Genomic DNA, 13,190 nt, shown 5'->3' with positions numbered 1-13,190 from the left:
TGTGTCTGTCTGTCACTCCCTCCTTCGGCCGCCTCTTCTCACAAAGCTTGTAGGAAGTTTAATTATCTATAAAACTTCTACCCCTCTATCAAATATTGTTGAACAAGTTGGCTCCGAATTCCTGGGATTTGTACACTCACTTGCAAGAGCCCAGGGGACCGTGCAAGCACTTTTCCTGTTGATATTGTGAATAATATTTTAAAACTTGCTGCCCCCACTCATTCAGGTGTCCTGAAAGTAGATTTATAAAATACTTTCTCAAGGAAAAACACTTCTCCAAACCCTCCTAGGGATCAAAGCCTACATCCACAAAAGTGATCCGAGGGCTGGAACCCCTCTGCTGTGCGGAAAGGCTGAGGGAGTTGGGATTGTTCCCCCTGGAGCAGAGAAGGATCTGCGCAGACCTTGTTGCAGCCTTTCCATAAATAAAGGGGGCTTAATAGAAAGATGGAGAAAGACTTTTTACCAGGGCCTGTAGTGACAGGACAAGGGGCAATGGTTTTAAACTAAAAGAGGGTAGGTTTAGATTGGATATAAGGAAGAAATTTTTTACACTGAGGGTGGTAAGGCACTGGCACAGATCGCCCACAGAAGTTGCAGATGCCCCATCCACTGGAAGTGTTCAAGGTCAGGTTGGATGGGGCTTGGAGCAACCAGGTCTCACAGCGCAAGATGTCCCTGCCCGTGGCAGGGGGCTGGAACAGGCGATCTTGGAAGGTCCCTTCCAACCCAAGCTGTTCTGCAATGCTATGAACTGAGAATCCTGAGGCGTGGCTGACTGAGCGGCCCATCAGCCTCTCACGCTGGGTTCGTTTTCCATCATTCGATGACCCCAAGGAAGGCGTTTGCTCCGGCAGCGGGGACGAGGAGGTGCCCGGACGCCCAGCCGTGCCTCACAGCTCTGCCGCCTCTGCGAACTCCCGTGCCACGCCGGGATGATGATGGCGCGCAATGGCGGGCAGAGGGGACAAAGCCAGGGGAGGAGGACGGCCATTTGTGTCAATCCTTCAGCGACCTCGCGTTCAGAACCGGACAACGCGACCTTTGCGACCGCGTCCACCCCGCAAGCAGCAGTGCCCTGGTGCCATCCCAACAGAGCTGTGGAAAACAAACCGTGCATAAACCCTGTCACCGGTTCCGTCGAAGGCAGGTTACAGTTTTAATGTCAAAATTACTGCTTTTTTGGCAGGGCGTGGGCTTCCCCTCGCCACCGGCCGGGTCTGCCGGCCCACGGCTGGACACTCGCCTCAGGTGTGGGCAGGGCCGCGGCGAGCGCGGGACTCGGGTGGCTGCTCCGCGGGGAACAAGCGCCCTTCCCCGGGGCCTGCGGGGCCCGGGCCGGCCATGATGTCAGCGGGGAAGGAGGCGGGGGCGGAGGAGGGAGCCGCCGGCCAAATATAGCGGCGCTTCCTGGGCGGCGGGCCGCGCCCGGGCCCTCCCTCCTGCCGCAGTCAATGAGGAGGCAGCGGCCGCGGCGGAGCGCGGCACTCGCCGGGGGCAGCGCGGCGGGGCGGGGCGGGGGGAGCCGGGGGATGGCGGGGCGCTGAGGGAGCGAGGCCCGGCCCGGCACCCGGCCCCGCCGCGGCATGGGCAGCCGCGGGGTCGTGCGATGAGCGCTCCCCCGGCCGCTGCCCCCCGCGCGAATATGGGCACAGCCGTGTCCAAAAGGAAGACGCTGAGGAACGAGGCCATGTCGTCCGTGGCGGCCAAAGTGAGGTGGGTGCCTCGGGGAGCCCCTGCTCGCCCCCGGCCGCGTCGGGGGCTCTGCCCGCGGGGCGCCGAGCTGGGGCGGGGGGAGGCCCCGCGCCCCTCCGGAGGAGCCCGGCCGGCTGCGGGCACCGGGGCCGGGGTGGCGGCTGTGCGGGGCCATCGGGGTGCTCGCCCCACTCCGGGGGCTCGGGAAGGGCAGCCCTGGGCTGGGATAGCTCGCCGGGAGCCGGCCGGTGCCCCTGGAAAGCCGCCCCCGCTTGCAGCGCGCTGGTGGCTGTGGGCGGCCGGGCACCCCCGCACGCCGGGCACCCCCAGCCTTCGGAGAGGCGGTTTGTCTCCAGGGCTGGCCCCGCTCCTCGCTCCGGCCCGGCCGCCCCCTCCGGGGTTTGTGTGCTGGGTCTGTGCAAGGAGCGGGGCAGCACTGCGTTTGTCAGGGCTGGATCTTTCCGATCTTCGGGAATTGGAAGCGTGGCCAGTTTGCTGGGAGGTTTCTGAAATGCCGTCTGCGTGTCCGGGGGCAAAGGCAGCAGCTTGCTTCGAGGGGTCTCGCTCCTCTGAATGGAAATCCTGCTGCATGGAATCTGGACCCGACGGCATCTGCCCTCCCCGGCAGTGACCCGAGCCACTGCACTGACCGGTTAAAAGGTTTGGGTTCAGTGTTGTGCCTGGGATTTTTCCATATTGCTTGTCCTACAGCGTAGCATTTAACTCGCTGTCTGGTCCCAGTGCTTCTTGCCACAAACACGGGAGATCCTAGAAAATGCATTTGCTGCTTGCTTGTGCTTGGGCTTTGCTACATCGCCCTTTGCCCGGAGAGGTGGAAGCGACCCTTCTCCCACGCTGCAGTGCAAGTGTCACGGCGATCATCTGGTGACTGTTTGGGGACACTGGTGCAGCTTTTCAGCTGCTCCTACAGCTCGGCTGTGCAAAGGGGTAGGTAGGTCTGTCAGTGTCTCTGCTACACCCAGACAAGCTCTTTGTTGCTGAAAAAAAAAATGGGAAGAAATAAACTTTTCAACTGCATTATATAACACCTCCTTTGTGTTAAACCAAAATTGCATTAGAATAACCCGGAGTCATGCGTAGGACTCGATCCGTGCTGCTGAGAGATCTCAGTCACCTCTCTGTGACTGTAACTCGGCATTACGGCATCTGTGCTGTGCTGGGAGGAAAGGTGGCCTTGTGGCTTGAAGTGAGGAGATGCAAAGATGTCTGTGTATTGCTGTCTGGCTGCGTTGCAAAGAAATCCCGTCTTTTGGAGTCTGGAGCTCCTCTGCAGAAAGCTGTCCGGGCAAAGCCTGGAACTTTTCCCCGCTTTATGATGCACCCCATTCATAACCAGTAACGAAAATGTGAGCTCTTTCAACGGCGATCGGAGATCTGGAAGCGGGATTCTTTTTGGCAGATGTCTGCCAGGTGGATATACAGAAACGACACCAAATGCACAGTGGCTGTGGTAATGGGGTTCTGGAAGGAGGATTAGACAGCCAGTCACGCAAACAACATATTTGGTGATCGGTAGGATTTCAAATGGTAGTGTGGGTGTTTGGGAGCGACTAGCGTGTTTGGAAGGCAGCGGCTTGTTAGCCCACACCAGGATGGGCAGATGCTACTCCAGTAGTATTGACTGTGTAGAGCCCAGGAGGTGTCTCTGGGATTCTGGTTTGCTACATCCCTGCTGTAACTGCTGACAAGCTGCTGCTGCTGCTGTTACATGGGAGCTCCGAGATGTCTCGGTGGTGTGAATTGTGGTGATTTGACCAGAAGAGTTAGCTTGGTGGTCTTGGGCTGAGGAGCATAAAGTCCTTGAGGGGTGTCTGGTCATGTAGACCATGGCATGGGACATGCTCTTATGTGTGTTCATGCCCTGTGCTAGAAATGCCTAATGAGAAAGCCTTTGGGGAGGGCACAGAACTTGTTGAGGAGCTTTCCGCGCTGCCTCTTTGCATGGAGAAGGTGCTGGTGGGGACAAACGCTGCCGGTGTGCCTGCATCCTGCTGCTCTGGGCGCTTCTTGGTCCATGCCTCATGTGGTCTCTGTCACCCTCAGAATTCCTACAGCGGTGGTGACCCACCTGCTGAAAGGTTTCCTCTGGGCTTCCCGGAGCACATCACACACAGCTCCTCTGCTCTGCCCTGCGTCCTCCTCCCTGTGTGCCCGTGTCCTTTATGTTCCTTACCTACAGTGAGGACTCTGCAGGGCAGTAGGTAAGGCTACAGAGACAGACTGCTCTGTCCTTCCCAAGAGGACTGGGCACTTGGATCATCCGTGTGGGTAGCGCTGCTGCAATGATCAAGTCCCCTGCGTTTCGGTGTAGACAGCTGTGGGATCCTATTCTTGCAGGAGGAGTTGCCCTGGGATTGTTTCTCTGCACCTCCTGAGCTCTGCTCTGTTCGTATCTCTCCTGACTTTTCTTTTGGAGCGCAAAATCGTCTCCTGAAATTCACTGCAAGGCCAAGTGGCCACCAATGTATATTTACTATGCGTGGCCGGAGCGTGTGTGTGCGTTTGACTCTCTTACTGAGCAGGGAGCATCGTTTGTTTGCTGTCGTCAGTGATGTGATCTGAGCAGAAGGTGCAGGCTCCCTAGATTCTTAATTAAAATCTCTGCAGAGCGACTCAGGGGAGTCTCCTGTCCCAGGAGAATTAATTAAGCTCCATGCAGTTTGTTGTGTGCTAGGTCTTTTAAATAGCTTCTTACAAAATAGCGGCATAGCTGCTCTGTGCTAGCATTGCTGAGAGCATCCAGGATGCTGCCAACTTTGGTCTCTGTAGTCGTGTCCTCTCCTGGGAGAGCTGCAGCGACCTGCGCGCTGATTCCCCGGACGGCACCTGGGACGTGGCTGTGGCTTGTTGCTTTGCTTTGATCAAATTTGAAGTGCTTGCATGCGAGGTCTCGCTGTTGTGCTGTGTTTCCTTCCTATGTGTGGTTTTTTTTTTTTGCCCTGCGGCTCCTGGGGTACGCGTGCTGAAGGCAGGGGGTGACGCAGTTGTCCTTGAATCACGACCTTGGTGCTGCCCCTCCGCTGGCAGCTCCCGGGCTGCCGGGATTTGGGCTCGTACAGGGTCTCTTCAGGGTCCTGCCCTGCGCGGTGTCTGACACCTGCTCCTTGGTTTCCTTAGCACCCTTTCAAGGGCACAGATGAACCAAAGCCTTTAGAATTGGGCTCTCTTTGTCCTTGCTGCCTTGACACCTACAGACCAGCACTGGCACCCAAAATGTGGCAATAAATTAAGTCTTTTCCCGCTGCTCTGCTTTGTACTGCTCTGGCCTACAGCTTTTCTTCGGGAGCGTGTGGTAGTGCGAGCAAACAAACATGAGACTCTTCCTGGGTGTTCCAGAACATCTTGCATTGTTACAGTTAGCGCGAGGAATATTTGAGTTGACCGTGTGGTTTGTCTTACCCAATTTCAGGGCTTTGGCATCTAGTTCAAGGTTCTGCACAGAGCGGTAGGAATGTGGTCTCACTCCCTCCCTGCTGACCAGAGAGGGCTAGAGAGGGGGGTTGGACACGGCCACGAAGCGTTAATCACTGCGAAAGGGTAAATCTTGCACTGACAAAATGCCGAGGTACTTAATGCCTTCCTTAGCCCGGTTTTCTTACTGTGTGAGCAATTTTTGGCTTAGGTCAGGGTTCTTCGTGGACTCTAGATTCCTTTTTTCCACTTGTGAGGTTTCCTGTGGGTGGTGTGAACTCCCTCACACTCTGATTACCGTGTTCTTTTAACTTCTTCCTGCTCTGTCCCATCTCCTCCTGTCCAAGCTTTGTGACTATAAATTCCTACAAGACTATGGGCTCTCTGACTTTAAGATCCATTGCTGGCACCTGATTTCTCTTTCTTGAGAGCTGAGAATTTAGAATTTTATTTTTTTTCCAGCTACCATCTCCCTATATAGATATTTCAGAAAACTAATTTTTGTCAGGGTATTGTTATTAGATTTAAGCAACGTAGGTGTCAACAGTCCTTGGTGACTGAGCTGTTAACTGTGGATGTGCTGGCAGCGTTCCCCTCTCTGCTTGGTGCCCAGAGCAGGATTGCTGCTGCAGGGGGGCGTAGGTCCTGGGGATGCAGGAGGTCTGGTCTCTCCTGTGTTCCTGAGAGGCAGCACTGTCAGGTGCTGTCACAACGCACTCCTGCTGCAGCTGCGCTGGGCATTCCTTCTGGAGGAACACGAGAAGGTGGTGAGTTTCTTTATTTTTCCATGTAACGCTCCTGAATGGTCCAAGTTTTGCTCAGCTTCCTGCTCTGCTCTACTTGGAGTTATCTCAGGTCTCTCCTGTATCTCTGACTGTTTCAGTGTGCGTTTCTTCACTCAGTTCACCGTCAGTGTGGTGGATTGCACAAATCTGTGTGCATCAGTTTCTCCTAGCTGCTGGTATGCATCAAGGCCCTTTTTATCCCGTTGATGTGATTATTTCAGAGACATTAAGGCTATTCCATGCTCATCACGTTGTAATTGAGATCTCTGTTATTTGGCGGCTTTCCTCCTTCTAGCAAATGTATGTCTAGACTGTCGATGCTTCTTCGCAAAATCTCCATTTCTCTTCCAGACTTGCGTCCAGCTTCGACATCTGCGCAGTGAGTACTGAGAAACGGCCTCAGAAGGGCAGCTGCCTCTGCTGCCTGTGTTGTGCTACCCCAGCCCAGCTTCCGCATTCTCAAAGTCGTTCTGATGGAGAAGAAGCCAGAGAAGAGGGTGATGGTTTCTCTGAGACAGTGGCGGTCTTGTCTTTACGGGTTAGACTTGGTAGCGCAGCGTACCGAGGCTGTGGTCCCTGGTTGATGTCCTTTTGTTAAATGAAGCCGTGCTGACTGTGTAACAGGCAGCTCTGATCTGCCACTAAAATGAAAACCTTTCTCTAGATGAGTCAGGGCTAGACTTGGCATGTCATCAGCTGATCACCTCTCGCTGCTACCTGCTCATTTGTGTGCAGCTTTTGTCATGTCGTACGTTCAGGGTTATAACTCAGTGGCCCCTGTATCTGTAAGGCACCTCGTACTTCATCTCATTTATGTGAAACAAGTTTCCTTTTGTATCTCTTGCCAGTTAAATTATCCTGAGGTGTCTCAGCTCTGAGCCCAGTTGAAGGGATTTCTGTCCAGTGCTGTCGGGAGGCTTGTTGGGACTTGAACGATGTTGGCTGTGATAGTGAAGGCAAAACTGAGCTGAGAGAAAAGTACGATTGTGTGACTTTATTAATAGAGTGTGTTGATAAAATAAATAGAAAAGAATGGGATGAACAGAGCAGCCGCCATCTGTTTGAATTTTGTTCTGACTTTATTTTGATCCAGTCAGTGGGTAGCCAACAAGAGGGGGCAAGTGGCACGTTAACGATGTGGGCAGATGCTGGTAAATGGGGGTGACTGTGAGCACGGCGAGGGCAGAGCGAACACAAAAGGCTTGGCAAGCGGAGGGCAGGCAGAAGGAGCTGGCGTGGCCGGCAGAGCCCCCTTGGCAAAGGGCACGCGCAGACATCTGTGGGGGATCAGCTGAGGCGCAGCCAAGGAGAAGCCGGTGGCACTTGGGAAGCAGGAATGTAGAAGGGAACCGCTGAGATAATAGGCGAAAGAATTAGTCTGAAGTTTGCAGTGTAATTGGCTGGAAAACCCCCGTCGCACATTGTACTGTGCAGGCGGCGGTGCCTTATTAGCTGTCGCTAGATGACTGCGATCAAGCGTTCACATTGGTTTGCCCTGAGTCTGGACTGCGGCGTCTGAGAGCGGTGGAGGTGGGATGGTAGTGACAGAGCTGCAGGTCCAGCCTGGGCCGGGCAGCAACGTTTGTGAGTGGCTCTCTGCTCCTGGACTGTGCCTCTGACCTGCGAGGCTGGGTACTGCCTGTTCTCTGGGAGCTCTGGCACTTGGTATTTCACCCTCCCACCCCAGTCTGCTTGGGGGAACAGGAGAGTGAGGTTAGAGACACTGCAGCGCCTTTAAACTTGGGCTCTTATTCCGAGTGACGCTGTTTTCACCGTGGAACAAGGTGAGATGGAGGACGGCAGTGCTCTCTGGCTCCACCTTAGCTGTTTGCGGTTTGGGTCTTTGGAAGTGCTTGGTACTAATTTTTTGGGGCTTGTGGTTTGCAAGCAAAGGGTGAAGCATTGGTTTGGATTTTCAGGCAGACTGATCAGCTCTGGGCATTGGCAGGGAGATGAATGGAGAGAATGATAGATGAACTAACGTGCTCTTGGAGCTTTTGAACTAGTTACAGACTAAATTGTATCATATTTCAGCATTTTTGTGTAAATCAACATGTTCTCTCACCAATAATTTACCCGAGAGCTTGCTCGTTGTTGTTTTTACTACATGGAATGACTGCTGATGCACAAGAGAAGCTTCAAAATCTTACCCAAGGGTCTAAGTGCCTTCTTTGTGAATGGTGCTGATGGTGCCTTGCAAGGACAGACATTTCCATGGGAAGCCTTGGAGTCCCAGAAGTCTTGGTGGAAGAGATCTTGGAAGTCTTGAGCCCACCCATCCGCTCAAAGCGGGGCTGTTGCCAGTGCTAGGTGAGATCAACCGTGGCTTCGGCTGAGCCTTAGCCACCTCTAAGATGGAGTGCAGGAGTAGCCCAGGAGTGCTCTTGCAGCTGCGTGCTGACATTAGAGTCATCTAGGTTGGAAAGGACCCTTAGATCATAGAGTCCAACTGTAAACCTAATACTGTCCACCACTAAACCATGTCCCCAAGTGCCACATCTACGTGCCTTTTAAATCCCTCCAGGAATGGTGATGACTTGAGCGCTTCTCTGCAGTTGCCACGCTCTAGCTCCCAACTTTACATTTGTGTGTTGCCCCAGGACCAAGTCCTGCTTTTTGCCCGGACACAAATGTAGTGGGTGCAAGGAACATCCATTGGGGGTTGTCCTCCTGTATGGGTGAGCAGTGGTGGTCATCCCTTTGTTCTTCGTCGTGGGGATTTTGTGCTGATTATACAGCTCCCCCATGTGACAGAGCCTCTGCGTGACCATCTCTGGGGGTGCTTAGGCATTGAGGAAGACAGTCTGGGCAACTGCCACCCCGGCTAGTGTCTGAAGGTTTTTACTGGAAAGGGAAAAAGCCTCAGCACTGTACGTCAGCCCGTACTGATGCAGAAGGTTAAACCTTGCTTGTTGCACAGCTCCAGCTGCGCTGCTCTGCTGAGATCTAGTCCCAGGGAGACTGAATTCCTCTTTCTTCATCGTTCATATCGATCTCCTGTTGCTGGCTGTGGATGACAAATGGACTTCCCACTCCTTCCAGCTCTGGTCACTTGGGTCGCTAACACTGTAGCTTTGTTCATCTTTTCCCCTTTGGGAGGAGGTCTATAAAAGCAGCGGAGGAAAAACCTGGCTGCACAAGCTGGGATGGGCTGCTACATCGGGTAGCAAAGCAGAAGGTTGCTTTGGAGTTCAAAGCCGTTTTTCACTTAGATGTTTAATGGCTGTTATGAGCGTCGCCTTTTGTGGCAGCTTGAACTGGAGAGGGATGTTCTGAGGTTGAGCACCTCTGAAGGAGGAGGACGATGGACGTGATGTCTTGGTATGGAGTCTTCCCTGTTGCAGCAAGTGATTTCTTCATCTCCTCCCCGAAGAGACGCTGGTGTGCTTGCAGGCTGGGAGTGCTTGGCTGCTGGGTTTTGTTGGCTCGCCGGGGAGGTGGGTGGCTGTTTCATCTCGCTGTTTGCGAGCCTCCACCCTGGACTGTCCCTTGGCAAATACCGGCCCGATTGTGACACTGCAGACCTTGGAGTGATTGTTCTACAAACCTGGGGAAAATGGATGGCTGCGGAAAAGCTGGTGCTGGCTCTCTCAGGAGAGCACGCGCAGCAGCAGGGTGTTACAGACCTGGCAATAGGAGGCTGCGGATTGTATTTACTCTGTACCACGGAATTCGTGCCTTGACCAAGGACTCCTTTCCTGTGTGGGCTGCAAGCAGAAAGCTTTTCCCTGGTTGGAATATTCATAGGTTTGCTCTCTTATGTAGGCCTTGATGTGTGATAAGGGTTAAGCTCACTCTGCCTGGTTGATTCTTAATATATTTCAGTAAATCTCGGTCATCCGCGGGACCTGAATCCGTCAGAGAACCAGGAACTGCTTTTGTGGGGTGTTGTGGGGGTCTCTCAAATAAGGTTCTCCACAAATCCAAATACTGACATAGCTGGTGCTTGAGCACTTAGGCTTAAGGTATGTAAAGTGGTGTTAGCATTAACATCCAAGCTGTGATAGCTCGCTGGTGGGAGCGTTCAGAGCCAGAGTAGAAGGCTGGGGTGATGGTAGGGACTGGGGTGCAGGTACCTTCTCCCCTGGGCTGCCAGAAGGGGTTTAACTTATGGTGGTTAGAGACAGTGATCCAGTTCCTGTGTGCAACACAGAAATAAGGCCAAGTTTAATGCAGGTGCATTTCAGCTTTTTTCGGTTTTAACAGAGAAGCTAAAGACTAGAACAGTCCTGAGCTCTGTTTTCCCCTTTGGCCAGGGGAAGACTGAAGTGTGTTTAACCAGGAAGCCCCCACTGATACTGCAGCGTCTTTAAATTGTGTCACCTGAAGCTGAGGGAAAGGCAACTGTATATTGAACTTGAACTTATTGAACTTCTTTCCTTGGCCTCTAACCATTACCCATCTCTCTTTCTCTCCTTTGCTGCCTCCTGTGATGCTTGGATGTGCAGAGCAGCAAGGGCTTTTGGAGAATATCTTTCACAAAACCATCCTGAAGGTAGAAACGGCTCAGGTAAGAGAATTGACATGCCTGTTTATATCCCTGTGTGCATGCACCCGTTTATTAATAGGCCTTAGAATGAAAGTGCAGTGAGATCTCAGCAGCAGAGGCGGGAGGAGTCACCCTCTATGTCTGTGAAGCCCTTGAGGAGAAAAGCCGGTTTGGTGACTCAAGGGCTGGGTGGGCTGTGGGGACAAGTTCAGTTTAGTGGACAAGTGCCCTGTCATAAATTCACCCCTAGAGCTGACGTCCTTGGAAGAAGTTTCAGCTGGGAAGTGAAAGACTGCACTGCACAAGGCTTCTGTGCTGGTTTGTCACTCCTAGGTTTAGCTTTCACTGGGAAATTAAAAAAAGTGAGTTATAGTTCGTTAACTGACGTGCTTAATGTGTGTGCAGCAGTCTGCCTTTGCTTGCAAAGGTAACATCTGCATTTATTCCCAGGGTTTGCTTCAACCGGGGTTAAAATGAGATTTGCCTTGTCTAGTTGAGGTCACCAGCGTGTGCTAGCTAGTACATTAATTTTTTAGATGCAGATATTGTCCCTGTCAGCTTACGATGAGTTCTGCCTGATGGGCAAGAGAGCACAAGAGAAACTCACTTGACTTCTAATGAGGCTGTGTCTTCTCTGTAAGGAAAGAAAAAACTTTGCACACAATAAATTCACTACAGGACCTACAGAAAATCCCCTGTGAACAAGTAGCAGATTATTCTGTGGCACTGAACTGTTTTGCAGGGGATAAAGTTATTAAATAGAACGTCATATAGATTGGTGTTACAATTTTATGTAAACTGTTAAGTGTGTGTGCATTTATTTAAACCTCTACGGGCTGGAAATCCCGCTTGCTAAAAGAGCAAGCCCAATCACTGTTTTTTGACAGCCAGCTGGATGAGTCCCTGCCTCTTTCTTGGGTCTGTCCTGATGACCTTCAAGTTGTCCTTGGCTGCATGGTGCTAACTTTGTGAATGGAAGGGCTTTAAAACAACGTACTGCAGTTTTCTTTGGTTTTTTTCAGGCATGAGAAACTCCCGTGACACATTACTTGTAATATTTGGTCTGAGAACAGCCCGTGGTGGTAGGAAGGCAAGGGCAGAAGGCAGCTGGGGTTTAATGCAGCAGAAGTGAAGCGTCTGTGAGGCAGAGGGAAGGAAGGAGCTGGACAGACATCGCAGAGACAGCCCGAGCAGGTCTGAGGAGGCTTCCCAGAATGGCGAAAGCATCCTTTATCGTGGCCGTTCTTGCAGCTGCTTCTGTCAGCTGGAGTCTTTGCTGGTCCTTTTCTGCAGTTTCCTACCCCAGTGTCCAACAGGGAGAGGTGTTGTCTCCTGCTCAGGTTGTAGTGCCCTCGTGGTACCTGGGGGATCACGTTCAGGCCAGGTGGAGAATCTCTGATGGAGATGAGTGGAAACTGCAGATGTGTTTAGGTCCCTGAGAGCCAGGGAACCCTGGTCAGAGCCAGGGAGTAGGAGCTGCTCCGATGTCCATTTAAAGCCATTTTACCCAACCTCATGGGTGCTCCTCTCCCTGTCTGTAGGTAAGGCGATCTTGGAAATGGAGCAGATGTGGCTCCTGGATAATGCACCGCTGTCGGGCTCCCCAGACCAGCGCTTAAGCCCTCTCTGTGCCTGTAGCATATCCGTAAGCTGTTCAGGGAAGCCTTCTCATACCCACTGCCCCCTTGGTGTTTCTGGCTTGAGATCGTATTTGAGTCCAAGTGAGTTTAGTTGCTACAGAGAAGAATCAAGCAGTGAGGGGTACACGTGGATATACCACAGTCCTTATGGGATCCCTAAGTATTGAACTGGAAATAAATGAAGTTCCCTAGAAATGACTAAATGTTTATAGAAGAGGAAAAAAAAAAGAATCATAATTTTTTAAGTCATTTCTTGAAATTCTGCAGTGTATAATTTAACACAGTCTGTAAAATTTATTTATAAATAACCATAGTAGGAAGGTTACTATCCTATAAAAGTGTTGAGAGTAGAAAATTTGGCTCCCTTTTGTTCATCCCAGTAGACCAATAACAGAGAAGTCAACTCTCCCCGCAGAAATTCTGCGTATCTCAGTATCGCTTTCACAAGTTTCTGAACGCTTCGCCTTTGACTCAGCAGAGCACTTAAGCTGTACGATTAGCTTTCATCCGTGTCGCCAGTGAAACAAACGACAGCCCCCTTCTACATAAGTTGAAGATGTAGCAGAACATGAGGTGAGCGTGGATCTTTGGGATGCCAGTTCTGCTGCTGCTTTACCTGCTGATTTGGCTCCGAGGCAGAAGGGTGGAGCTCTGTAAGGCCCCAGGCAGACGCAGGATGCCCACCGTCTGGATGGAGATGCCAAGGGTGCAGAGACTGCCCCAGCTTTACTCCATTTCTGCTGTGCCTTGTTCTCCAAGGATTGTCCATCTTTTTGTCTTTGGAGTCCCTTGACTCCAGTGAAAGGAGGTGGTGTAACATCTTTTGCATCCCACCTCTTCGCGTTCCCCAGCGGATCAAAGAGCTTGTTCTCTGGTGGTAACTTTACACCCCGGAGTCTGTTTCTGGTGGCTCTCTGGATAGCCTGTGTGTGTGTGTGTGTGGCAGGATGTCTCTGAGAAACTGGGGAGTTTCCCCACAGAGGGATTGTGTATCAGCAGGATGGGCCAGCTGCTGCGTCCGAGCATTTTAACGAGAGGTGAGTTATTTGCAAGGCTTTGTTTACCTTTTATTTTCAATAAAGTTGCAGTCTGGCCGTGCTCCGCTCCTTCACTAGGGCAGCGTGCATGGAGTTGAATGTCTGCAGGAGG

At 52.1% G+C, this 13,190-nt stretch overlaps 1 protein-coding gene across 4 annotated transcripts in view; it reads left to right on the top strand.

Annotated features, from left to right (window-relative positions):
* Positions 1–1,534: 1,534 nt before the first annotated feature.
* Positions 1,535–13,190, top strand: part of NSMF (NMDA receptor synaptonuclear signaling and neuronal migration factor) — a 51,940-nt gene continuing 40,284 nt past the window's right edge. For 3 of the 4 annotated variants that reach the window (XR_015260732.1, XM_086763911.1, XM_086763910.1), the window contains exons 1-2: positions 1,535–1,716; positions 10,361–10,422. Coding sequence is in view for 2 of the 4 variants with exons in the window: in XM_086763911.1 (XP_086620037.1) it covers positions 1,610–1,716; positions 10,361–10,422 (169 nt within the window). In the remaining 2 variants the exon portion in view is untranslated. The remainder of the gene's footprint in view (positions 1,717–10,360; positions 10,423–13,190) is intronic. The other variant, XM_086763912.1, reaches the window with a different exon arrangement.

The sequence above is a fragment of the Chlamydotis macqueenii genome, chromosome 20, assembly GCF_036417535.1.
Source record: "Chlamydotis macqueenii isolate bChlMac1 chromosome 20, bChlMac1.mat, whole genome shotgun sequence".
NCBI lineage: Eukaryota > Metazoa > Chordata > Aves > Otidiformes > Otididae > Chlamydotis > Chlamydotis macqueenii.
Note: the sequence above shows the minus strand (reverse complement) of the source record. Positions and strands in the feature narration are given on the sequence as shown.